Source organism: Dinoponera quadriceps, unplaced genomic scaffold (assembly GCF_001313825.1).
Source record: "Dinoponera quadriceps isolate SergipeBrazil2010 unplaced genomic scaffold, ASM131382v1 scaffold1432, whole genome shotgun sequence".
In the NCBI taxonomy this organism is placed as follows: Eukaryota; Metazoa; Arthropoda; class Insecta; order Hymenoptera; family Formicidae; genus Dinoponera; species Dinoponera quadriceps.
The window spans coordinates 367,321-390,937 of record NW_014555637.1 but is presented as its reverse complement, the minus strand read 5'-3'; the positions used below and the strand labels follow the sequence as shown (position 1 = coordinate 390,937).

The following is a 23,617-nucleotide window of genomic DNA, read 5'->3' as shown; positions in this document are numbered from 1 at the left end:
GTCGACCGCCAGCGCGAGTTCTAATTGGCTGCTAATTTTCTGCTTTCCGTTTTTCTGTTCGATGTGTGAATGCTCCTTAAGCTTGTTTAAAGCAACAGCGGTAAGTTCGTTCTTTTTAGCTGCGCAACATTGCATCCTTGCACTTAAAATAAAAAACGCGTATATATATACCAAGTTGATTAAGTCTTAGAATGAAAAAAAAAATTTTGTTAGCAAAACTCAATTTTATTCTTCAACATAATCTCCTTTTAACTCAATACACCGAGCCCAACGAGTTTCCAGCTTCTTCCAGCCTTCCAAATAATAAGAATTTTTTCATTTGAAGCAAATCTCTTTCCCTGGAGCCATCTTTTGAGATTTGGAAAGAGGTAGAAGTCACACGGGGCCAGATCTGGAGAATACGGTGGATGTGGGAGCAATTCATATCTCAATTCGTTCAATTTTGCCATTGCTTTTACCGATTTGTGAGCTGGTGCATTGTCTTGATGAAGGAGAATTTTTTTTCTTCGCTAAATGAGGCCGTTTTTTTCTTGATTTCATCATTCATTCGGTCCAATGATGCATAATATTCTCCTGTGATTGTTCTTCCTTTTTCAAGATATTCGATGAAGATTATTCCATGTGCATCCCAAAACACAGTGGCCAGAACTTTTCTAGCCGATTGTTTTTGATCGCTTTGGAGCACTTTCACCCTTTGTAACTCATTGTGCCGGCTGTTCCGATTAAGGCGCATAATGGTGGATTCCTGTTTCATCAACGGTTATGTATCGACACAGAAATCCCTTTGATTTGCGTCTAAACATGTCCAAACAATGCTGAGAAATGCGAACTCGTTCACGTTTTTGATCGATTGTTAGCAATCGTGGCACCCATCTTGCAGCTAGCTTTCTCATACCCAAATGTCCGTATAGGATATTGGACACACGTTCAGATGAGATGCTCACAGTCGCAGCTAGTTAACGCAATTTTATTTTGGAGCCATCCAACTCGATATCATGGATTTTTTCACTCATTTCTGTTGTGGTCATCTCATTTCGACGACCATTGCGTCCGATGTGCTGGTACGACCACGTTTAAACTCAGCAATCCAGTTACATACGGTTGCATTCGACGGAGTAGACTCCCCCAAAGTTTTTTGAAAGTCCTCAATCATTTCTTGCGGTTGCAAGCCTTTCAAATAAAAATACTTAATCACTGCACGAATTTCAGTTTTTTCCATTTTTACAAAATATCGGAGGTTATGTGCTTTCGGTAGCTGTCATATACTGATTACAACTGTGTAGTGAGAGGTTTGAAGGTTGGCACTACTGGAAATTCACGGTGCTTTGAAGGTGGCAACACTACTAATGTGTCATTCTAAAGCTTATCAATCAACCTGGTATATATATATATATATATATATATATATATATATCACATATAATATATGTACGTATTTGGTGCAAAAGGAAAATAGAAAACCGAAATCATGCACAACACAAAGTTATTATGATATTCCTTGTATTACATGGACAGCACATTACAAATTTGTTTAGACAAATCTTTTATAGATTATGATTTTAGTCCAAATCGAAGTTCCCGATTTCGATTAGAATCTGTTTCCGAATTAACAGATACGCAGATAATTTCATGCAGGAAACCCAACGACTAAACATTGATTTATGCTCTCTGGGCAAGTATCAAATTATCGCATCTCGCAGTCACCAGAAAAGAAAACGGAAATAGTTTTCGATTTTCAAAATTTCACTTGAGATTATACTTCGACAAATGTTAGAAGATCGTTTAAATAACTATGGGTAATTTCTTGCTTAGAGGTTCGTTTCTAGTTTTGTAAGTGCTGGCTATTTGCAATTTTAATAGAATTATTTTTACATACTTTCTCTTATTTTCGAGACTTCGAAATTGCCACGAATTATATGGATTTTATTCGCATATATAATAAAACATCATCGCATACTGTCACGAAGGTTAACGGAAAAACAATATAAATTGATAATTATATTTGAATATTTACGCGAATGCGCGAAATGACGCTACTCTCTCTCTCTCTTTCTATACCCCTCCACCTTTACTTCTCCCTACTATCAGAAACTCAATGTAGAGCGAAGAGTAGTCACATCACTTTACCGCCATTGTATATTTACGATTTTTACGAAATTGTTACACAAGTGCTCGGATTCCTTCCAGGCCGTCTAAATAAGCGACAAGATATGGCGAGCCCGGTCATAATTTCAGCCACGGCGAAACACACAGCTACGGTAGATACTAGTTCTTTAAGATCAAAGCCTTTTTTTTGGTTATACCTCTGCGGTGATTCTAATTGATGATAAGTGGATTATTTTTGCGATAACGTTCCCGTTGCCCTGCCTTCTTTGCCGTACGATTATTTCGCTCTGGTGATAGGCTCCGCTCTAATTGCTCCAACGTTCGCATAAATTTATCGCCGAATGACATTTGATCTGCCGACAGTAACTCGCGCCTTCCTGTAGAATAGCGGAATTATGTTATTACAGCAAAAAGAAAAAAATTATCTCCCCTGTACTAGAACACGTCATCATATTTTCTATATTGCGTTCTATTTCTACCGTCTGAGATTACTTTCTGCGATGTATGTTTGTCGGTGAAAATCGTGCCTCAAAATTTGAAGGATGTCAAATGAGACATATTTTTTTCCAAAATTTCTGAAAGAAACCGATGCATATTTTATCTCACTCTGCATGAAGATATATTTGTGTTTCAGATAATATTTTTCCACGGCTTAGGCGATACAGGGTAAGCTTTCGTTTGTGATATATGAGTGTAACTATACATATAACGTATCGGTAGAATATTAGTTTAATATTGTTTCGCTCTGATTATTTTCAGACATGGCTGGGCTAGTTCCATGGCTGCTGTGCGGTCTTCACACATTAAAGTTATTTGTCCTACTGCGTATGTGATTGTTAATATCTTTTAACATTTTAATTGTGAACTATGTATTAATATAACTATCGATAATATCTCAATGTAACTTTTTAATCATTTTAGACCTACAATGCCGGTGACACTTAATGCAGGGTTTCGAATGCCTTCCTGGTAAGTTTAAGAATAAAAGTATAAGGATCTTAAATTCTAAGTGAAAACAATAAACAGCAACAATAAACATCTTGGGAGAAAAGAGAATATCTGTAACAAAATGAATAGAATAGACATTGGTTCTTTTCCTCTCCACAAGATAAAAAATTACAAATCAATATTTACATGATTACTGTGTATGACATATTCCATGTATGTGCAGGTTCGATCTACGATCTCTGGACTCCACCGGCCCAGAAGATGAAGAAGGTATACGTAGAGCTGCCGCAATGGTACACTCATTAATAGCGGAGGAAGTCGCAGCAGGGATACCTACAAAACGCATTGTTCTCGGTGGATTTAGTCAAGGTGGAGCGCTAGCTATGTTCAGTTCCCTTACATTCCCAGAGCCTATAGCTGGTATCATAGCTATGTCTTCATGGCTTCCGTTACATAATAAATTTCCAGCGGTAGGTACATTATCATATTTTATGCGTGTATGCGTATACATGAGGCAATAACTATTACCACTTTGAACATCATCGGAACTACGAGAATAAGAGAAAAATTTATGAAACAGAAATCATATGATGCAAAAGCAATTTATAGTGGTGACTTATAGTGGTGACGCTTTTTTTCTTAAGTGTAGTAGCTTCGAAGATCTGAAAGTCATCTTTTTTAAATGGAATCAGTTTTCTTAAACAAATTGATTTCTCTGTTCATTCTACATATAAAAGTATTAGGACAGTGTTGCCATTCAATCACTTAAATCATCTTTTGTCGTTTTCTTTTCGACTGAAAAATTGTCACTAAAAAAATATCACTAAAAAATCCACTTTTACCCAAACTGAGTTAGTATAGTCACTTTTTTCCTGAGCTGCTGTTAAATTTATAAAATATAGATATTCTATATATATATATATATATATATTTTTTTTTTGCCGTCTTGTCTGTTGCCGATTGTTCCGAAAGCAATACTTGTACTACATCGTTCATGCCTTTAGTCTTCCTTGTTATGAACTTTCAAATTGAAAGAAAATAACTGTGGAAATAACATGTTATATGTTAAATTATCCAAAGATAAACTTGAGACGAGTATTACTTTTTTGTTCAAAGCCTTAGTTATTCTCAGAATTTGATGAAAAATGTCACTTTTGGTCTCTATTTTGATGTCTAAGAGGTTACTTTTTGTCATCTATTCTGCTAAGAAGCAGTCACTATTTCACCTTTTTTGTACAGGTGACTAGATGGCAGTCTTGGATAAGATCGTCGAAAAGTGAATATTTTTCGAGATATTTTTCTTTTCCTCCTGATACTTTTCAGTACAAGAGAGATATGAAATATTTCATAAAGTATATTCACTTTTCGATAACATCACCTTAACACTTTTGTACATGATAATATGAGAGAAGTCGATTACTGATATTAATCGTTGCACATTAGTGCATTGATGCATTTGCAAAGTGCAACGAATTTTTGTTTAGGTTTCCTCTATATTCGCTTACAGCAATTGACCTCCCCTGTCATTCTACGTGCATAAATGTTAGATACATTTTTCTCACTCTCATAATTTCAAAGATATTCAGGGTAATAGGTATTGCTTCATCCTGTAACATTCGTGGAAATTGTGTTGATATTGAATCATCTTTTCTTAGGAAGCGATAGGCAATAAGGATACACCGTTGCTACAGTGTCACGGCAATTGCGATCCAATCGTGCCGTACAGGTGGGGTCAAATGACAGCATCTCTTCTAAAACAATTCATGACGCAGGCAGAATTTAAGACTTACAATGGCATGATGCATACGTCTTGTGAGGAGGTGAGTCGTCGATGAAGAATAACCTGTTGCACATCCATTAATCTTTTCAATAAGCAACAATTTCCGTCTGATCTCTTTGTAATAATCTCTGTTACCTTCGCAGGAGATGCACGACGTGAAGAGATTTATCGAGAAGGTCCTGAAGCCGTAATGAATCGAATTAAAGTCGCGCGTCGATCACTTCAATGATTACTCTGAGCGTTTATTAATATGTACATTAACGAGATGATTCCAATTTTTGCGATTATTTAATTATAGCGACGTGAACTTTTAAAGGCGTTAAGTAGAAAAGAAAAATCGTTAAAATCTTCCGAGACGAGATGCAGTGCTAGAGAGTATACTTTTTAGAAAGGTCTATTTATTTACCAGCTTTATGATTTATCTTTCTTGTACCTACATATCTTTCCAAACCTTTCAATACTTCGATGTACCAAAGTATTCGCGTAGCAATACGAATTAATCTTACGGTTCGCAGTCCTTTTCGTACGCCTGTGTAATTTATCGGTATTCCTTTTTCATTTTGGTATTTATGGTATCTATTATGGCGTCACATGTGACATATGCCGCAGTACAAGAATACGAGCACTATATTTATTTATAAGGCTCTCGCACGCTAACATGTAAATTCATAATAATGTGCGAATAATTTTTTTTCACATTATTCTCCAAGATCATCACGATGATAATAAATTTATAAGTGTAATTTGTGTTAAACATAAGATGTACTGTTAAGTGAAATTTCCGTTCTTTTTGTATTGCAAATCTTATTCGAAAGCAAACTGAGTTCGCATGAAGAATTGAATTACAAATTATATTCTACTGCGAGCATTTAAATATCCGATTGTATATTATTTATATTTCAATATGAGGCTTACGTAACGCGTAAAATACTGCTGCTGATAACTTTTGTAGCGAGTATTGTCTAGTGGACAGTAACACGGCCATGTAATCTATGATTACGCATTATATCGTCGAGACCCACCAAAATATTGTTTATATTCAACATAACTGGTAGATCAGGGTTTCCTAAACCACACATCGTTCGCAAGTCCTCTGAAAAAGACACACGGATTCTCAAGGAACACACTACTATATTTGCACAGCTTCCTTAGAGTCACGTATAAAGCGAGATATAATTTTTCACGGGAATAGTATTGATTATAAAGAATACACAGAAGATACGTTCTGTCAAGAAATTGCTATTAGAGAAGTCGGTTTTTGTCAATCTTAAGTTTGGGGAATCCTGTGATGCATATTCATTATAAAAAGTACACCAGATATGGTATTAATACATTGTACAAGTACGTTAATGTATATAAAAGAAAATAATGACTTTGCTGATTTTCTTATCGGTACTAACCATTATTTAGTAGACAAATAAATGAAGAACAATAAGCTCAAAATATTTTCCGCGCGCTTGCTTTGAGTGTTTACCTATTCACTTCCTATGTAAAAACGGAATATTACCAAGTCGTTTTTGTTACCTACACAAATCATTTACGTAAGTGAGAGATGCGTATACGTTTTTAGTATTATTTTAACGATCTCTTCTCCATTATGCGTATAACTTGCATTACGTGAAGAACATAAGTAGCAGAAGACAAAACATGTAATCCATAAATGTTCAAGTTTTCTCTGAGCTTAGTTTTTAAATTTAATTCAAATTTAAAGCAATGAATCACAAGGGAATATCGTACTCGAAAATATTTCCAGCAAAATACTGACTTCTCTCTGCAAAATTCACGTCCTTTTTTTTTGGCTGTATGTACACTATTACAAATACTTTTATACGGTGAAAGTGTATGCGAAAATAAATTGAAATATTGCTCAATGTGTGACGAAAACGATTAAAAATTTCAAAACTGATTCTATCTCTAATCATCAGCGTAAATATTTGCCTGGTATAAAAGTCCTATAGTTTTTATATACCGTTTTTATGTATCGAATATATCGATATTCTAATAAGGAAAATTTTTTTTATAATAAAGAATATTTTTATACTTTTTCAATTAAATTTGATGAAAAATTAAGATACAAAAAATTACAGAATTTTATATATCTTAGATCTTCCGTTAAATATGATGAAACAGTAACGCATATTTATTATATTTATTTTGCTTTAATACATTTACGTAAGATTTATACATTACGTAATATCTATAATACTTTAAGAAAGCCTTTATCATTTTAAGAAAGTCTTTATCAACATTTATCAAATTCAGGCCCCAGCAAAATGGTTGACATATAATTTTAATATTATATATAATATAATTTTAATGTTTTATACCCTAAATCTTTATTCATCATTTATTAATTTTTTTCATTATACAACGGTTTGTCATCAATCATAAAAAGAACGGATTTTTAGCTAAATACTTAAGACACAAGATAGTCACATTATGCATTTCAAACATTAAAACGATATATCTTGTGACCCGGGCCCCGTCGGTCGGTGGACGTTCGTCCCGCCCCGGCCGGTGGGGTGGTCGTTTCGGTTCTCCGGATGACCGTGTTCGGTAGCGATGTTTGCCCTGGCGTAGCTCGCCGGATTTCCAGGCGTTCTTAGATGTGCGAGTGTCGGTACAGGAGCGAGTGAGCGAGTAAGTGAGTACGCGACTGTCTGGCAGAATAATGTTTATTAAATTATCTTCCGCGGCTGGTTACATGATGTTCTGACGGGCCGTGCTTTAATCTCGGTGTTTCACACCAGTAATATTTGGATGACAATATTGGCGACGGAATCCCGTGTTGACGTGGTGACGTCGGCCCGTTGTTTTCGTTTCCCGGAACTTAGCGGGAACGGCCGTGACGCTCGGCCCGTGGAGCTCGCGGTGCCAGCGGTGAACGGTCTGTTGACGGTTCGCGGCGTTTAAATTTGACGGTTTTGCATCGGAGCGCAAGACGGCGGAATGCACCTGTTCCACTCGGCGTCACGGTACGCGGGTCGCGGTNCCCGGAGCGGAGGGCACGCGGTATCGTGCCTCCTTACAGGAACGGTGGAGTCGGCCGGGCGAGCCTGGCCACGTGCAGCCGGCGGCGGTCGGTGGTACCTCCGGTGAGGTGCGGCGGAGAGACACGCGTTGTCTCTAATTACACGGCGCGGTACGCGGAACGGTATTCCGGGGCGTTCGCATGCCCCGGAGACGCAGAGCCCCAATGGCTAGAGTGGAGGGGCCGAGGTTGAGAACACTCAACAGAGGCGGCGAACACACCACCCCGACTCGTGCCGATCCCCAGGTCTGCCACGGGCAAGAGGGCCGGGAGCTCCCGGTGGAGACGGCGAACACACCGTCCCGAATTGGATGTTGTTGTGAATCCGGTGCCCGCGACTTCCACGGGAGAGGCCGCGTACGCACGACCTCAGACTTTCCGGATGACAGGATGTTGAGTCGGCTGCGAACTCACAGCAGCGACGGCGCACGCACCGTCGCGGTCCCTCGACCTGGGGATGGGATCCGGAGCAGCTTGTGATCTTGCGATCTCGGCTGACTCCGACGGAGTCTGGTCCCGATAGCACGTCGGCGCGGTCTTTTATACCGCGTTTTCGCAGTTTTTCCGACACGTGCTCGATAACAACACAAACGTTGTTGCTTACGTGTGCACGTGTCGGTCGCGTGCTTCGCGCGTGTATTGTTTATGTGGCGCTACGCGCCGTTTGACGGCCGGCCGTGGTGTTCGCCGGGGGGAATGCATCATTACAATCTTAAAACGATAATTCAGCCATTTTGCCAACGTCTTTAACCTACCTTAATCTACCAAGTTTAGCATGTAGTGGGAATTGGAAGTAGAAGTGTGTATGTGAAATAATATATAAACAGTAGAAATAAACAGTGACTAGTAGTCAGTAGCAGGGAGCTGCAGTAAGAAGAAGGTTATAAACTCGATGAGCCATATACGGAATTCATATACAGGATTTTAAACTGCTCAAAAAAACTTGTCAGAATGGCAGATGGAAGTTCGACGATTCTGAGTACCTTGGAAAATCAAATTCAAAAAGTGGTGATCAACAGACCTACCAAGAATAATGCACTATCATTATCGGTAAATAATTCACGAATATCGTAAAAAAATTCGAAATCTACCGAATATATAGATATGAATAGATTAAATAGGATATACACATTATACTTTATATTGATAATCAGTTTCTTATAGATGTACAAGGAACTAACAATGCTTTTAAATGAATCCGGTAAAAATAACAAAGTGTTGATGTTTGTACTGACAGCAACTGGAAACTTCTTCAGCAGTGGCAATGATATAGATATAACATCGATGGAGTTTTCTCATGATAATCTACAGAATGCAAATTTAACATTTAAGTAAGTTCCGTAAAAATACATTGTAACATACGAGAAACATAAAATAGTATAATTACACATATATTTGTCATACACCTATACCTATGCATATAAATAATAGTACAATCATATTCTTATATAGAAATATACATTAAGTGTTTCTCATATTATATCGTATAAAATTCATATTTTTCCATGTTGAATTAAAATTTACAAAATTTTTGTGCAGAGAATTTGTCGACGCTCTGATTATGTATCCAAAACTATTGGTGGCTATTGTGAACGGACCAGCAATAGGAATAGCTTGCACAATGTTAGGCTTGTTTGACATGGTTTATGCTTCAGATAAGGTATTTATCAAACGATTTGTATTATGAACAATATTAAAACAATAAGTGCATTAATGATGTAATGTAAATTATTATACAATTTGCAGGCATATTTTCGCACACCATTTAGTTCCTTGGGTCTTATTGCTGAAGGATGTTCTACGTATACATTCCCCAGATTACTAGGATCTTCCAAGGTATCGCTTATATTTTGTATCGGAAACTGTATCCTTTATGATAATACTGGACTTAAGATCTTAATACTAAACTGTAAAAAATCTGTAGGCCGGAGATATGCTATATATGGGCTACAAAATGAGTGCTCATGAAGCCAAGCAATATGGTTTAGTCAGCGAAGTGTACAATCACAATGTCCTTGAGGTGTGGGATTATCTGAACCAAGTTTCCAAACTTTCCTCAGAGGTAGTATTCTTTCTTAATATTTCTCGATTTTTTTTATCGACACATTTGCATCGCTAAGTTGATAATGACATCATCGATTTATTTCAGTCAATAATGGCCACAAAAGGCTTGGTAGTCAAGTGGAAGAGAGAGACTTTGCTAGAAGTTAATGCAGAAGAAACAAAAGAATTGCTAAAACGATGGGAGTCTCCTGATTTACTTGAGAGATTCCTTACTTTTTTAACGCGGAAAAACAAGCTTTAGTGTAATACTTGAAAACAAAATTTTTTCAAGTTTTATACACATCTTGTGACCTTTTTGTTTGATGAACCAAGGATAAATATTGTGAATATTAGGGAAAATATATGTAACGCGAACGTTTTAAAGGAGTAAGAATATAAGGTGTGTGGATATAATCATATATATATGTATATATGATTATGATTTTTATATAAATTTTTACTTAAATGTTTGTTACCTTGTGGAATTTTTAAGTATAAAAGTTATGTGATCGCAAACTTCAGTTAACAAAATGGCCTGTAAAAAATAAAATTTTACGTAAAATATGGATTTCGGAATTAACTTCTTTATAACCACTTTTCGAAAAGACTTGTTACCTGTGTGATGTCGGGTGGAATCGGCTGCTTGTAATGCTGCCAATCTAGCAATTGATTTATAGTCAAGTTTTGCTGAGATGGTTTATCCTGCAGTACAAACTGGCAATCGCGCGTCTCATTACTGTCCGTCTTAGACCTCTCAGAAGATATATGCTCGTTGTTCTTGCCGGAGCAAGAGCAATCCATTAAATCATGCGTTAAAGAAGCCGTGTCGGTTGTTAGTGTGAACAAATCCTAAAACATGGAGGACACTTAACACTTTGCGCTCGAGAGGTGCCTCTCAGGCACCACTCGGATCGAGGCGGCAAATCGAGCGATAACGGTGTTTATTTAGATTTGGCCCAACGAATATCGCTTCACGAGTCTACTCCTAGCCCTTTGTGTGTAACCTTATGAGGTAATGGCTACAGAGATGTTTTATCTCATCAAAAACGCTCGCGACCGCGTTTAACAAATGTCTTTCTTTGAACTGTGAAGATATGTAAAATGTGAAAATATACAAGTTTAAAGTGTTATATTGTGTCAGAAATCATTTTAAGTTAACTGTAAAAAACTTATGAAATAAGCGGGAGCAGCTAATTCCTCTCGAGTTGCTGTTCGCTCGAGCGCAAAGGGTTAATCACGGTTTTTCTTATAACAAACAGCATATCCTTCCCTGAAGGAGAAAGTACCTTCAGTTCCTCAGTGGATAACTTCAAAGATCCAAGATGGTTCGGATCCACCACAGATTCACTCAGGCCAGCTTTGCTGATTTGTCTTTGGTAAATCTTTTCTTCTATCGTACCTGTCGTTAGCAATCTGCAAATGTAATTATATAAAGCTACATATTTCCATATGTTACAATGTGTTATATGTATCGTAGAGCGCAACAGTATCGAGTTTATGCGCAAACCTGTAAATATAAACGTCTCTCTTCTGCCCATCTCTCCAGATTCTTGCCATAGCCTGCACGTCGGACGCGGGATTCCAGTCGGAATCGAATAACACAAGCCTAGAGGCCCCCGGCAAGTTTAGGCCAACCCCGCCTGCCTTCGCGCTTAGCAGGAAGACTTCTGTAATTGATATAATGTCGCGATGTATTCATCTCCATTCCGTTTCGTGCTTCAACAGTACTTACTGCTGTCATCGGCTTTCGTGTTGAATTGTTCGATAATTTTCGGCCGTGCGGCGGTCGAAGTGGTACCGTCCAGTCTCAAGTACTTCAGACCTTCCTTACTGCACACAGTCTTAAGGAGATCGAGCGTTTGCGTGTAATAGGAAACCAGAACCAACTTCTCGTCGGTCTTCTTCAAGTTCCTCATCAGCGTCTGTACTATTGTGATCTTGCCGCAGTACCTGGTGAAATTCTCGTCCTGGCTCGTTTGCGTTATCGCCTTCTTCGAGAACGCATCGTGCAGCACGCTCTCTCTATCGCTCGTGAAGAACAGATTCGGATGATTGCAGATCTTCTTAAGCGCCGTGATGACAGTTAAGTGCGTGACGCTTTTGTCCTGTGTGAAGATTCTGTCGAACCAGGCGCCGGTGACGAAGGAGTACAGCTCTTCCTGTTCGCTGGACAGAGAGCAAAACAATACCACCTCGTGTTTACACGGCAGATACTTGTTTATCGTCTCCTGCGTACGCCTCAGGATGAAACGTTTGGTGCGCTCGTGTAGTTCCGTCGCCCTCTCGTTTCCCAGACTGAGCACGTAATCGGACGCACGAGGACACTGAGAAGCGACAATGGGATCCTCGTAATAACTTCTGTACTCGCTCGGAGTGCCGAGGATGCCGGGATTGACGAAGTCGACCAGCGCGTAAAATTCCCTCAGATCGTTTTGTATGGGAGTGCCGGTCAGGATAACTCGCTTTTTGCAGTCGATCTCGTATAATAACTACAAAATGATAAGATGGTGGGATAATCGATAGGATTGGTAAGTTAGTTGATAGCGATAAACTCAGTGATAAACAAGGTAGGATTGGTAAGTTACTTTGGACGCTTTTATATTGCTATTCTTCAATCTGTGGCCTTCGTCACACACGACCAAGTCGAAGACAATCTCGCTGACTTCTGCATGACATCTAATGAACATCTCGTAGCTGATAATCATCACCGAATTTCTCGGCTGCTTGATGAAGTCTTTAGGCTTGTTCTTTCCGTCCACAACGTACGGGGATATTCTGTGACAGCCCAACCACTTCGTGAACTCCTTCTTCCAATTGTCGCACAAGCTACTAGGTGTTAGTATCAACGCACGCCTCACAACTGGCCTGCCATATGGGCCCTTCTTCAACAACGTCCATATTAGCGTGATGCACTGTAACGTTTTGCCGAGACCCATCTCGTCAGCCAGAATTGCACCAAAACAGTCCGGTACTTTCACGCCCATTAAACATTCGTAAAGGAAGACAATGCCGTGCCGTTGGTGTTCCCTGAGAGTTCCTGCTAAACAGGAGTCAACCGACACTTCCTGCTCTTTCTCCGAATCCTCGTGGCTTACCCATATAGCAGAAGGATTCATGTACGGCATTACCAAAGGTTTGCAACTCAACGCCAATCCTTCAACGCAAATTTTTCCCTCATTCAATAACTTCAATGTTAGATGACATTTATTTCTGACTTCATTATAAACTTGTAGAACCTTTCGTGGATGACAACGGTGACGCAAATGTATACACGGGGGATGCTTTAAATCTTTTCAGCGATGGCTGTTCTGCTGTTTCCTCCGAATGCTCCTTCGACATGGACGGTTCTCCAGATGCCCGATCTATTATCTAAAATTGACTCTGTCAGATTCTCTTGTACACAAAATACTACGTACAAAATAAACGTGTTGGCAAAACTTCTTACTTCAATTTCTTTACTCGCTATAAACAGTCTGAAACCTTCCACTGCACTGCTCGGATTGATGGTGGTTCTTCCAATAACATTACCGTCCAAATCCTAATATAACAGAAAATATAAAAGCAACCTTTTCATTTAAGAACTCACAGATAATATGATCATCACCTTGAGTACCGCGCTTTTCCCAGCTACTTCCAGCAACCCATCGCCATCCCACTTCTTGTGTTTCTTTGAAGAGATCTTGCCATATACCACATTAAAGACGCTAAAAGGAAAATCAACGGTCACTTAACTATAATTTACAAGTAACCTATTTTCTCCTTATAATGTTCACTTTGAAAATACTTAATTACTTACACTTTCGATCCCGATGCAACAGTTGACGTTTTCTTCTCACCGACCGGATCGCTAATATCTTTTTTATTCGACGCGTCATTTTTTGCCTCGATGTTATGATCACTGTCATCATTTTCCTGAATCGCTCTCTTGAACAGGCTCAAAATCTGCGAGGTACTTCTGAAAGGCTTCTTGGCGGAGTCGTTTGCTGCTTTTTGCTGGTTCGTCACTACATCGTTAGCTTTCTCGGCGTTCGTCGGTGGTAGAGCTGTCAGAGGGGACTTGAATCCCTTCACGGGTTTATTCCGGTACATGGATCGACCGAGATCGACAATATTGACAATCCGCAGTGATCAACGATCGGCGATAGCCAGAGTCGTCTGAAGGCGGGAAACGGAATGATCGAATCGAACCAACGATAATGGCAAGCCAGCAAATCAGAAGGTACGTTTGCTTCCAACTGCACTTTCTACACTCGAAACGAAACAGATGCATATATATGGAGTCAAGAGGGAAAGAGAATTGCAAAGAGTTGCGTGAAGTGCAGCTAAGAGGCGCAGAGATCAGGGGATCACGAGAGACCTGAAGTCGCCGAGGATCGTATCGAGATAGCGCGATATCTCGCCGGAGGACGGCGTCATAGGTGCGTTTGGTCTACGGTCGGTCGGGTAGCCTCGAAATCGTGCGAAACTATTGGATAGAGAGCGAGCGATTGGTCGTGCAGCGATCAAGGAGGGTAAAAATGCAGGTTGAAATTTAAGAAGAGAGCGACGGCGACAGTCATGCACAGGAGCGGCGACGCTACCACGTGAGGTTAGTAGCGATTGGCCTCGGCACGGCTGGTGCAATCAGCCGACCCGCCCGAACCTCGGCACGGTTCTAACGTTGTTTGTTATTCTCTCCTCCCTCGAAAGATCCTGTCATAGATGAGATATCTGTCCGACGTGAGAGACGTCGCGAGTGCACCGCTCCGACCGCACCGGCCCGCGAGAAAGGATGTACTGCCTACAGTGGCTGATCCCGGTGCTGCTGATACCGAAACCCGTGAACCCGGCGCTCCTGCAGACCCACGTCATGTTCATGGCGCTCTACCTGATCGGCTTCTTCCTGGAGCGCAAGCCCTGCACCATCTGCAGCCTGGTGTTCCTCGCTGCTGTCTTCCTAATTTGCTACAGCGGCAGCGGCAACTGCCTGCTGTGGAGCACAAATTGCGATACAGTAAGATGCGACAACGGTTAAGGTTGTCGCGCCGCGTTCCCACAAGATCCGACAATTGTCCTCCCCTCCCTGTTGTTGTTGATTTCCTCATGTCGTCCTTCCCATCCTGTTTTCGACCGAACGCTTGAAAGTAGCCCTTCGACTCGCGCTGTTCGCGATGCGATCGCGTAGATAGCACCATCATTTATCTAGGTTTAAGAGACAGGTTGATTCGAGAAGCCCGGGGACGATCTATCCGCGAAAATTGTTGGTGTCATGTTAGACAGTTACATATCGACTATATATATAGACTCTGAATTATAGAAATCCTAAGTAAGGAATTTGTAATGACATACATTCGACGATATTCGCGCATAGATCTTAGAATCCCGGTTGCGTGCATCAGCATTGGCGAGATCTCAAGGATCCGGGGTGACCGGAGGTTCTCTACTTGCTACACGAATCGCGAGAAAAATTAGCTGACGACGTATTCCTTTTATACTTGCATCTCGACTTTTCAACGGATTCCTTGCAATGTCTTCTATATGATATTGGTAGCGTTGTGATATAAGAAATTATTTTTCTGAATCATTGATTCTTCCTAGTGCGGTGTACTCTGAGCAGCGTATCCGTAATTATACGAAGCAACGATTTGTCTTGTTAAACCGCTCGTTTCGGAATACGATACCGAAAAATCGTGAAAATTGTAGACACTACCTGTTGATTAAACCTGAGAATACCTTAGACGAATTATTTATATGCGCGATGACATACGCGAAGAGAGAAATGTGGAGTAAGTTATGCGATCAACCGCCTTCTCGAGAATATATATAAAGATAAGGCCTTTTAAAAAGAGTGATCGCTGTGTAAATAGGCTGAAATTTCTGAAGCAATCTGTGAAATTCGATCTAATTAGGATAGCACCGTAATCATGAGATGGATTTTGCTCGTACCGCCGGCTTTGTATCACCAGAAACGTGAATGATATTTATTTTAATCCCCATATGTATTCTCTCTTCAGAAAAGAAAAGGAGATTAAAATGACGCAAGTTTTGTGCTATAATTTTTAACTTGCAGTTTATATATATATCTATATATAAACTGCACTAGTATTTATGCACTAGTATTTATATATATATATATATATATATAAACTGCAAGTATACTGCACATATACATATATATAATATATATATATATAAATAAATACTAGTGTAATATCTATTCAATGTAATGTTATCGATGTAAATACTGATAGTCATGGTAACCAAAAAATAATGTTGAGATACGGATAGCTTACAAATGCGAGTGCAAAAATCTTAATTAAAAACCGAGTTAGTAAATCTCATATATATAGTGTATAAACGATGGTCAATTATCTTCCTATGTCTATTGCATAAATTTGCATCTTAATGTCTTGACATAAAATGCAAGGAATTTTGTGCTTACGATTGCGGCTTGTGATTATGCTTATAATTATGGTAATTAAGTATCTTGTTATTTGGATTGTAGCGTAAGCCGCACAGCTGATGAGAACTCTGTCAGCCGCATAAGAATTGTCTATCTTCTTACCGTGTAAGCACAAGAATATAGGAAAATCTGTGATTTCGTTTGCAAATTTTCAGTCTGTTGAATTGCAATGAATTTAGGCAGTAGTCGAATAGGTAGGTCTAATTTCCAAAGGCGAGTATGCTTGAAGTGTAATGTCACTATAATAATCCGTAATTTTTGCTTCCAACTTTGTAAAATGACATGTGATTTGAAAAACTACAACTTTATAATCTCAAGAAATAAACAGTCTTGAAGAAACTTAATTCGGCCCTCAATTAACTTCCCCTACAATATTGTATGCCTCAAATAATTAATTAAACAATAAAAAACTTGAATAAGTAATATAAAATATTTCGCATTTGATATTTGACATATTATCAATATATGTAGAATTAAATCCGCATTCTTTCATTGTCGTTTCTTCTTGTACTGTTTGGATTTATTTCTAGACTCAAAATTATTGGCTTGAAGTTAATAAATCAATTTAACTATGTGTTATCACCATTAAAATTATTACGTACTATATCTTGTAGTAAAAATTTATATATTACTTATAGAACTTAAGTATCATTTATAGAACCATTAACTGGGTGCCAAAAAGTGAAAAAAAACATTACGTTTTATGTGTAGTATTTATTTTACATTAAAAAAATTACTGTAGAGCTTTGCCACGACCAAAACCACCACGGAATTCCAGATCTCCGGTACCTGCCCCGACATCAGCCTTCTTGTCGCCAGCACCTGGGGCACCACCTGGGCCGCGCCTGTATCCAGCGCGATCTTCTGTCGGCCTCGAGCCTTCACTCCTCGTCGCCGCGGGTCTTGGTCTCGTGGTTTCGGACCTCGGTTGCTTTTTGAGGGTCGACGGTACTATTTCAGGTGGCAAATGCAAGTATCCACGCAAGAACTCAATACCATCATTCGTGAGGTACCAGTAAAAGTGCCTCCATGCAAACTGTTCTTTTACATAACCTCGTGATTTTAACGACTGAAAGGATAATCATACATGAGAAACATAATTAAACACACACACACACACACACACAATACTACATCAATTTTAAATCTAATTATATTATATATATATATACTACATATATATATATATATATAGTATAATTAGATTTAAAATTGATGTAGTTGAAGAAAATGTGCATACTTTACAATGTAATAATCTCATAAGTACTAATCAAGAGTAATAATACATCAATGTTATACATCTCATTTAACAATGTAAGTGCAATATAACACGCATTATATATAACATTGCGTTGTATAATTACATTATTAAGTAGAAAATTATAACATTGTGTATAGGTGTGTGTGTGTGCTGTAATATTACTGTTAATTAGTGTTTACTAGGAAGAAGTTATTTTGTGTTTCGTCAAGGAAAAAATTGAACTTTACCTGCATAGCCTTAATAACTTGAAGGTTTGGAATTGTTTCCAATTCCGGATGTTTTGGTGCATGGTAGTCTTTCTTTGCTACCATAACACCCTCCTTGAAAAGGTACTCGTAAATGGACACACGATTCTTTTTTGGCATCAACATTCTGTAATAAAAATCACTTAATAATAGATATCATTTATGGGTGTTATACAGAATACATTAACAAATTAACAAGCAGAAAACAAAGGTTTGTCAAATAGTTTTCCCAATTCTATTTTCTTTGAAGATTGTACTACAAAATTCATTGTCAGTGAAATGAAAATTTATAATTTATGTTATGTATACTTTAGCTTCTTCACCACTGGCAGTGAATATTGGATAAACAGCCGAAATATTCTATGAAATAACAGAACAATTGATTCACAATGCATGTTTATTTTAATCTGTGAGTGGATGCATGACTTTTTTGAGGAATAAAACCGCTGTTTATAGCTGATTTTCTCGATTATTACTGACACTATTTTGCTAAATCCATGAGTGGTGAAGGCAAGTTACCAAAAGTGTCAATGTGTGGACAAAAACGAAAAGGAGAAATCGTTTATTCATGCATTTGTGGGTGAGTTTAACTTCCACGAGCATAACCTCCACTCGCATGGACAGGTTAAGTTCTACCACTGCTATTTGGATGCAACACAATCATCATATGAAAGAAAATCTACTGTAATATTTCAAAGTTATATTTCGTAAAGTCACAACTGTAAATTATAGATAAATAGATATTTACTAAATAGATATAACTTATTGTTAATGTCGTGTATACGAGCGAGTTTGTGGTATATTAACAAGGACACAACGTACAATATGTGAAAATATCGAATATGACAAACTATGATCAATTTTTGAGAGATTTAGGATCTGAACAAACCTTTCGTTTTTTTCGTAACTTTCACAAATAAATAGGATTAAAACAGATATTATTGGATGGGCAACGCACTTGAACCTTCTATCGAATGCCTTTCAACGAAAATGGACAACCTCAAGTTAACGCAAGAAACTCGTGGCAGCAGTGTTGTTGATGAGCCTCCATTTTGCGCGTGCGCAATGCACGTTCCAAAAAAATACAGGGTGCGATTCACTAAACGTTGCAAACGCTTTGAAGTGCCCAAAAAGAGCCGTGATTCTGCTTCAAAGTATTTGCAGCGTCTAATGAATCGCATCTTAAGCAGAAAATGAAACAAACTGAATACAAAAAACACGCGGCAAAAGGGATACGGTAGCCAATCAATATGCAGTTTTCCTATAAGAACTAAAAGTTTATTTAGCTAGAAGCCCGATCTTCGCTAATTAGTGCTTAATAGTTTTTATGTATATACACAAATAATACATAAAATACGTCAAATATTATATGAAACACACGCACGCATGCAATATTTATTTTAAAATACGCTTCAAATATGAAACACATTTTTTTCATTTTTGCTAGGTCTACAATGCGATCATTCATTAAACATGTGTTTAATAAATTTGGTTCTGATTGGTTAAATATTAATTCAATCTCAATTCTAATTCGTAGTCTGATATCACCAATGAGAACTCAATACGATGATTCATTGGTGCATTTTTAGAAGCGCATCAATCAGAACATGGTATGATGACTCCGAGTCGGATCGAGTCGGCAAATCGAAAACGCCAGTAGTCATTGTAATTGAAAGTGAACTGGTTTTTGAACGACTGCGAACGCATGTCAGCCTGGCTTAACTATAGTAGTACGACTCAACGACTGGTCAGGCGCTCCCTTTATTTTCAAGTAATACAACTCAACGGCAAAATTGAAGAAAACAATATGAAATTTCGCATGTAACATTAAATTCAAAAGCCTATTGACATGGAAATTAATTGAATTTTGAAAACATTGAGAAGACGAACGACTCTTTAAAAAAGAGAAGCAAACATTGATTCATTGATCTTATATATAGCTCATCTGTAATCGCGTGAAACATAACGCGCGCTGAGTGGGTGTATGCGATTAAAATCTCTGTCACGTATGCGAAGCCGCAAACGACGAAAGTATGTCAACAATATGTGAGTACAAATGTCGTAAGGATGCGACAAAAATTCGAGTAGGAAGTCGATATAGGGAAGAGATACAGATATACAGGGAAGAGATACCGATTTTATCTGGGCCCGGCGGTTATTGGAGCATCACTTCCTATGCGAGTTTTTTCCGTCATGCAAATCAAGTTTCCAATCATTTCCTTTTGCGGTGATGTATCGAAAGAGCGGAAGAGATGAGTTTGATTGTCCAATTGAATCAGCGCTTTCTACATCGAATTTAGAAACATCGCCTAGCTACCGATAATAGTTGATTAGTATGATTAGAAATCTTCCTCTTAAATCGACATTTGGTTTTATACATCGTAGGAAAGTGAGAAATTTAAATAACGTGCTTTCTCCGATTTGTTCACATTTTTGCACAGATGTTATCGGTGGAGATATCGAAAAGATAGTAAATTGTGCTACGGATAATGCAATTTGATATATAGTTCCTATAGTGGTACCTTCCATTAAAATCTCACTTCAAAACAAGATGCACTTCTCGATACCGGATACTCAGGAATTTATGGATGAAGGTGGGAATGCATATGTTGTGAGTATCTTGTGAGTATCTGTGTGATAGACTGTGTATTTTAATATGGAAAAGAATTTGAATTTATATACATGTAAATTATATGTAAAAACTTGTGTACGTACCCGTAAGTTTATATAAATAATATTAGTTTGTACAAAGTTCTTTCACTTACAGGGATACAATATTCATATCAATGGATTATTTCATTGTACGGTGAGGTACAAACAGCTGCACAATTTGCACGAGCAATTGTCTAAGGATCTGGACATATCATTGCCAATATTTCCACCGAAGAAGTTCTTCCCCTTGACTGTCAATCAGCAAGAAGAACGACGATTAGCTCTGGAGAAATATATTCAGTCAATTGGTCAGAATGTAGCCATAAACAATTCTGAGATATTAAATGGATTTTTATTAAGCGCTCAACAAGAAACTATAGGTGGTCCATCCAAGAACGAGATTTTAGACATATTTCTTATGAATGGATCCAAGATTTCGTTAAACATTTCCACAGGAGAACATTCTGGTCAAATCTTAAAGGTAAATATATATATATATTTTTTTTCCAGAGTATATTTTTATTCTTTATTGAGAAAATTATATTTATGATATAAAATACGTGACACTCTTGTTAAAATATTTTTTTACAGGCATTGTGTAAACATATAGAGTTAATAGATAAATATCATTCTCATTTTGCGTTATTTATTATTATACAAGAAGACAATAGCAATATCAGAAGTGAGTATATCTACTTTTACAGTGTTTGATTAAAAATATACTTCCGATTTTACTTTTCGATGTACTATTTTTCTAGTACTGCGCAAATTACAAGATTTTGAGTCGCCGTTTATAACATACAAAAATATGCATCCTATGGGTACAAAGGTCGTTCTCAGGAAGAGTTACTGGGACACAACGTACGACATCGAGTTACTGAGTGACCCGATAGCTCTGAATTTGTTATACATTCAAACGGCCGCGGAGATACGCAGTGGTTGGATCCCGGTCGCCAAGGAACAGCAACAACACCTGGAGGGTCTGCAGAAGTCCGGGAACAAGGAGGAAGTAAGTTTACCGCGAGAAATCCATACCCAATCTCCGAGTGATTTGTTTTGCGCACGTTATTATTATTTCAGTATTTGAGTGTAGCTCGTACTTTAAAATATTATGGCTACATACAATTTGCACCATGCTTTTGCGATTATCCTCAACATGGTTCGAGAGTATTGCTTGCTATAGGTAGAAACGAATTGAATTTACGCATTTTGTCGTCCGAGGAAGGGCACGAGGTCGTGTTTAAGGTATCGCGAATGCGATGTTGGCGCATCACCACTATGCAGAGCGTGAGTATTCCCCGGCCTCGTTCTGAGAAATATTTGGATTTCTCCGAATTAATTAACCAGCTGCCAATGTATTGCAGGGGATGGAGCATTGCGAAGATAATAACGATTGCACTTTGGAGTTATCTTTCGAGTACCTGGTCGCCAGGAACGAATTACAGTGGATCACGATCGCTTCAGAGCAGGCGATCTTAATGTCCGTTTGTCTGCAAGCCATGATCGACGAGCTGCTGCAGAAATGCGTGGTGGGGAGCAAAGCTGAGGTCGTTATATAAAATGTTTGAACGGTGTGCTTGAACGGTTAAATCTCCCCACCGTTGAAACAACGCATAATGCATTTTACAAACACATCTGGGCCCGCGTTAACAGCGTCTCGCGACTGTCAACACGGGTCTTCAGTGTCCCGTATATGATGTATTGCTATGAATTCCAACACGTGCTATTTTCAGACGGTACCCGAGAAGTCGTGGACGTACATTATGAGGGATGGCCAGAGTCGCATCACCATGGGCTCGCCATCGCGAGAACGTGCCAATAACGGTCATTCGACCAAGCCGGGGCCAATTATAAAGAAGCTCGCTAATAAATTGTCAGCCGTGAAGTTAAAGAAGTCGAACGACAGCTCGCCGACGGTAGTCAGGAGGACTCTGGAAACGCACACGACGGACCTCGATATCATGGAGAATAACGCCTTCCGTATGATAGGTGATGACGATTTATAGGCTATGCGACCTATCGATGGTTCTTCGAATGGAATCTTGGAGGTTGACGAGCACAGTGATATAGAGTAACGGAAGAGTACGCCTTATCTGACTAATTTTAAGAAGATATATATATTTTGAGAAGTCTATTGCGAGAAAGAGAGAGAGAGAGAGAGAGAGAAACATTGAAACAGCTCCTGACTCACACAGTCGATAACAGTTAACTATCCAGACTTTTCAATTGATTGTTGAATGTTGTTATATATTTTTTGTATCGCTATGTGGTTAAACTGCATTTATACATTTATATACTGATAACTTAACACATGTAAAATTCTCTATATCTTTATACATACCTGTCCAATCATGACGATAATTTAACGTGTATTTTGAAAATAAAGTCTCGCCGAAATGTCTCGAGTCAGTAAGCTTAGGTTGCAAATGTAATGCTGTGTGTAAGGTACTTACTCTCTCTGATAAGATTAATGTATTACAATGGTATATCGACTAATCTGGAAGGATCTGAAAGAACGCACAATGTTTGCATAATGTTTTATTATTGTTAAACAAAATGATCAAAAAGGCAGCACGTTAATATTTGCTCTCGTAATTATCTTAAACAGAACTATCAATATATTTCGCTTTAATGTTAAATAGCAATCATCCTATATGTTTGTGTTACGTGTGTGTCCTATCAGACTATTGCTTTCGCTAAATCATTCACTCGGAAAACATACTTCTGCCTTCAGTCTCTATATTTCAGCCAAACACTGTAATAGATCGTACAATACACAATAAAAATTATAAATGTCGTAAAAGGAGGATCATGATTAAATACGAAATACAAAGCCATACTTCAAAGTGAAAAAATAAAAACGGATATATCATATATGTCGCTCTATGTGAAATACGTAATTATAAGTTCTCGCATGAAAAAAAAAAAAAGTAATCGTTTACTAAGTGATCGCTGGATGACCGATGAATTATTACGTAGAAAAATGCGTCGGTGTGCTCCTTTGTGACACTTTTATGAAGAACTGCAAGTTTTAGTTCCGTTTCTCCCTTTTCCCTAATTTCAAAAACAACACAGAACGTTTAGCAGACATAAGTCACAAATTATAATA

General features: G+C 38.3%; 7 protein-coding genes across 11 annotated transcripts; 4 read left to right on the top strand and 3 right to left on the bottom strand.

Annotated features, from left to right (window-relative positions):
* Positions 1-228: 228 nt before the first annotated feature.
* LOC106744915 lies at positions 229-1,252 on the bottom strand. The gene is made up of 2 exons (XM_014620053.1): positions 459-1,252; positions 229-391 (listed from the first exon to the last, which is right to left on the bottom strand). The coding sequence occupies exons 1-2, from the start codon at positions 752-754 to the stop codon at positions 376-378; spliced, it is 312 nt and encodes a 103-aa protein (XP_014475539.1). The 5' UTR covers positions 755-1,252; the 3' UTR covers positions 229-375.
* Positions 1,253-2,078: 826 nt separating this feature from the next.
* On the top strand, positions 2,079-6,279 carry LOC106744912 (acyl-protein thioesterase 1). Its single transcript, XM_014620049.1, has 7 exons — positions 2,079-2,258; positions 2,741-2,772; positions 2,866-2,931; positions 3,028-3,075; positions 3,278-3,524; positions 4,710-4,874; positions 4,978-6,279. Exons 1-7 carry the CDS (start codon positions 2,211-2,213, stop codon positions 5,023-5,025), a joined length of 654 nt encoding a protein of 217 aa, XP_014475535.1. The 5' UTR covers positions 2,079-2,210; the 3' UTR covers positions 5,026-6,279.
* A 2,059-nt stretch (positions 6,280-8,338) lies between these two features.
* Positions 8,339-10,476, top strand: LOC106744934 (enoyl-CoA delta isomerase 2, mitochondrial). 2 transcript variants are annotated; one of them, XM_014620104.1, is made up of 6 exons: positions 8,339-8,915; positions 9,030-9,196; positions 9,405-9,525; positions 9,612-9,701; positions 9,790-9,927; positions 10,015-10,476. In XM_014620104.1, the coding sequence occupies exons 1-6, from the start codon at positions 8,817-8,819 to the stop codon at positions 10,168-10,170; spliced, it is 771 nt and encodes a 256-aa protein (XP_014475590.1). In that variant the 5' UTR covers positions 8,339-8,816; the 3' UTR covers positions 10,171-10,476. The 2 variants fall into 2 exon arrangements, with proteins under 2 accessions (XP_014475590.1, XP_014475591.1); XM_014620105.1 differs by having other exon boundaries at positions 8,825-8,915; positions 9,020-9,196.
* On the bottom strand, positions 10,357-14,066 carry LOC106744933 (DNA repair and recombination protein RAD54B-like). The gene is made up of 10 exons (XM_014620103.1): positions 13,705-14,066; positions 13,513-13,612; positions 13,354-13,446; positions 13,145-13,277; positions 12,494-13,062; positions 11,641-12,397; positions 11,416-11,575; positions 11,195-11,321; positions 10,524-10,757; positions 10,357-10,443 (listed from the first exon to the last, which is right to left on the bottom strand). The coding sequence occupies exons 1-10, from the start codon at positions 13,995-13,997 to the stop codon at positions 10,381-10,383; spliced, it is 2,529 nt and encodes an 842-aa protein (XP_014475589.1). The 5' UTR covers positions 13,998-14,066; the 3' UTR covers positions 10,357-10,380.
* Positions 14,067-14,296: 230 nt separating this feature from the next.
* On the top strand, positions 14,297-15,624 carry LOC106744932 (bladder cancer-associated protein). The gene is made up of 2 exons (XM_014620102.1): positions 14,297-14,496; positions 14,598-15,624. Exon 2 carries the CDS (start codon positions 14,680-14,682, stop codon positions 14,920-14,922), a length of 243 nt encoding a protein of 80 aa, XP_014475588.1. The 5' UTR covers positions 14,297-14,496; positions 14,598-14,679; the 3' UTR covers positions 14,923-15,624.
* A 1,420-nt stretch (positions 15,625-17,044) lies between these two features.
* Positions 17,045-18,906, bottom strand: LOC106744931 (40S ribosomal protein S10-like). Of its 2 annotated transcripts, none has more exons than XM_014620100.1 (3): positions 18,815-18,906; positions 17,839-17,983; positions 17,045-17,419 (listed from the first exon to the last, which is right to left on the bottom strand). In XM_014620100.1, the coding sequence occupies exons 2-3, from the start codon at positions 17,980-17,982 to the stop codon at positions 17,084-17,086; spliced, it is 480 nt and encodes a 159-aa protein (XP_014475586.1). In that variant the 5' UTR covers position 17,983; positions 18,815-18,906; the 3' UTR covers positions 17,045-17,083. The 2 variants fall into 2 exon arrangements, with proteins under 2 accessions (XP_014475586.1, XP_014475585.1); XM_014620099.1 differs by having other exon boundaries at positions 18,746-18,853.
* A 720-nt stretch (positions 18,907-19,626) lies between these two features.
* Positions 19,627-23,438, top strand: LOC106744927 (sorting nexin-17). Of its 3 annotated transcripts, none has more exons than XM_014620081.1 (8): positions 19,627-19,902; positions 20,298-20,467; positions 20,624-20,989; positions 21,100-21,190; positions 21,267-21,517; positions 21,589-21,795; positions 21,873-22,037; positions 22,242-23,438. In XM_014620081.1, exons 2-8 carry the CDS (start codon positions 20,408-20,410, stop codon positions 22,512-22,514), a joined length of 1,413 nt encoding a protein of 470 aa, XP_014475567.1. In that variant the 5' UTR covers positions 19,627-19,902; positions 20,298-20,407; the 3' UTR covers positions 22,515-23,438. The 3 variants fall into 3 exon arrangements, with proteins under 3 accessions (XP_014475567.1, XP_014475565.1, XP_014475566.1); XM_014620079.1 differs by having other exon boundaries at positions 19,628-19,902; positions 21,873-22,055; positions 22,242-22,514; XM_014620080.1 differs by lacking the exon at positions 19,627-19,902 and having other exon boundaries at positions 20,408-20,467; positions 21,873-22,055.
* The last annotated feature ends 179 nt before the right edge of the window (positions 23,439-23,617 follow it).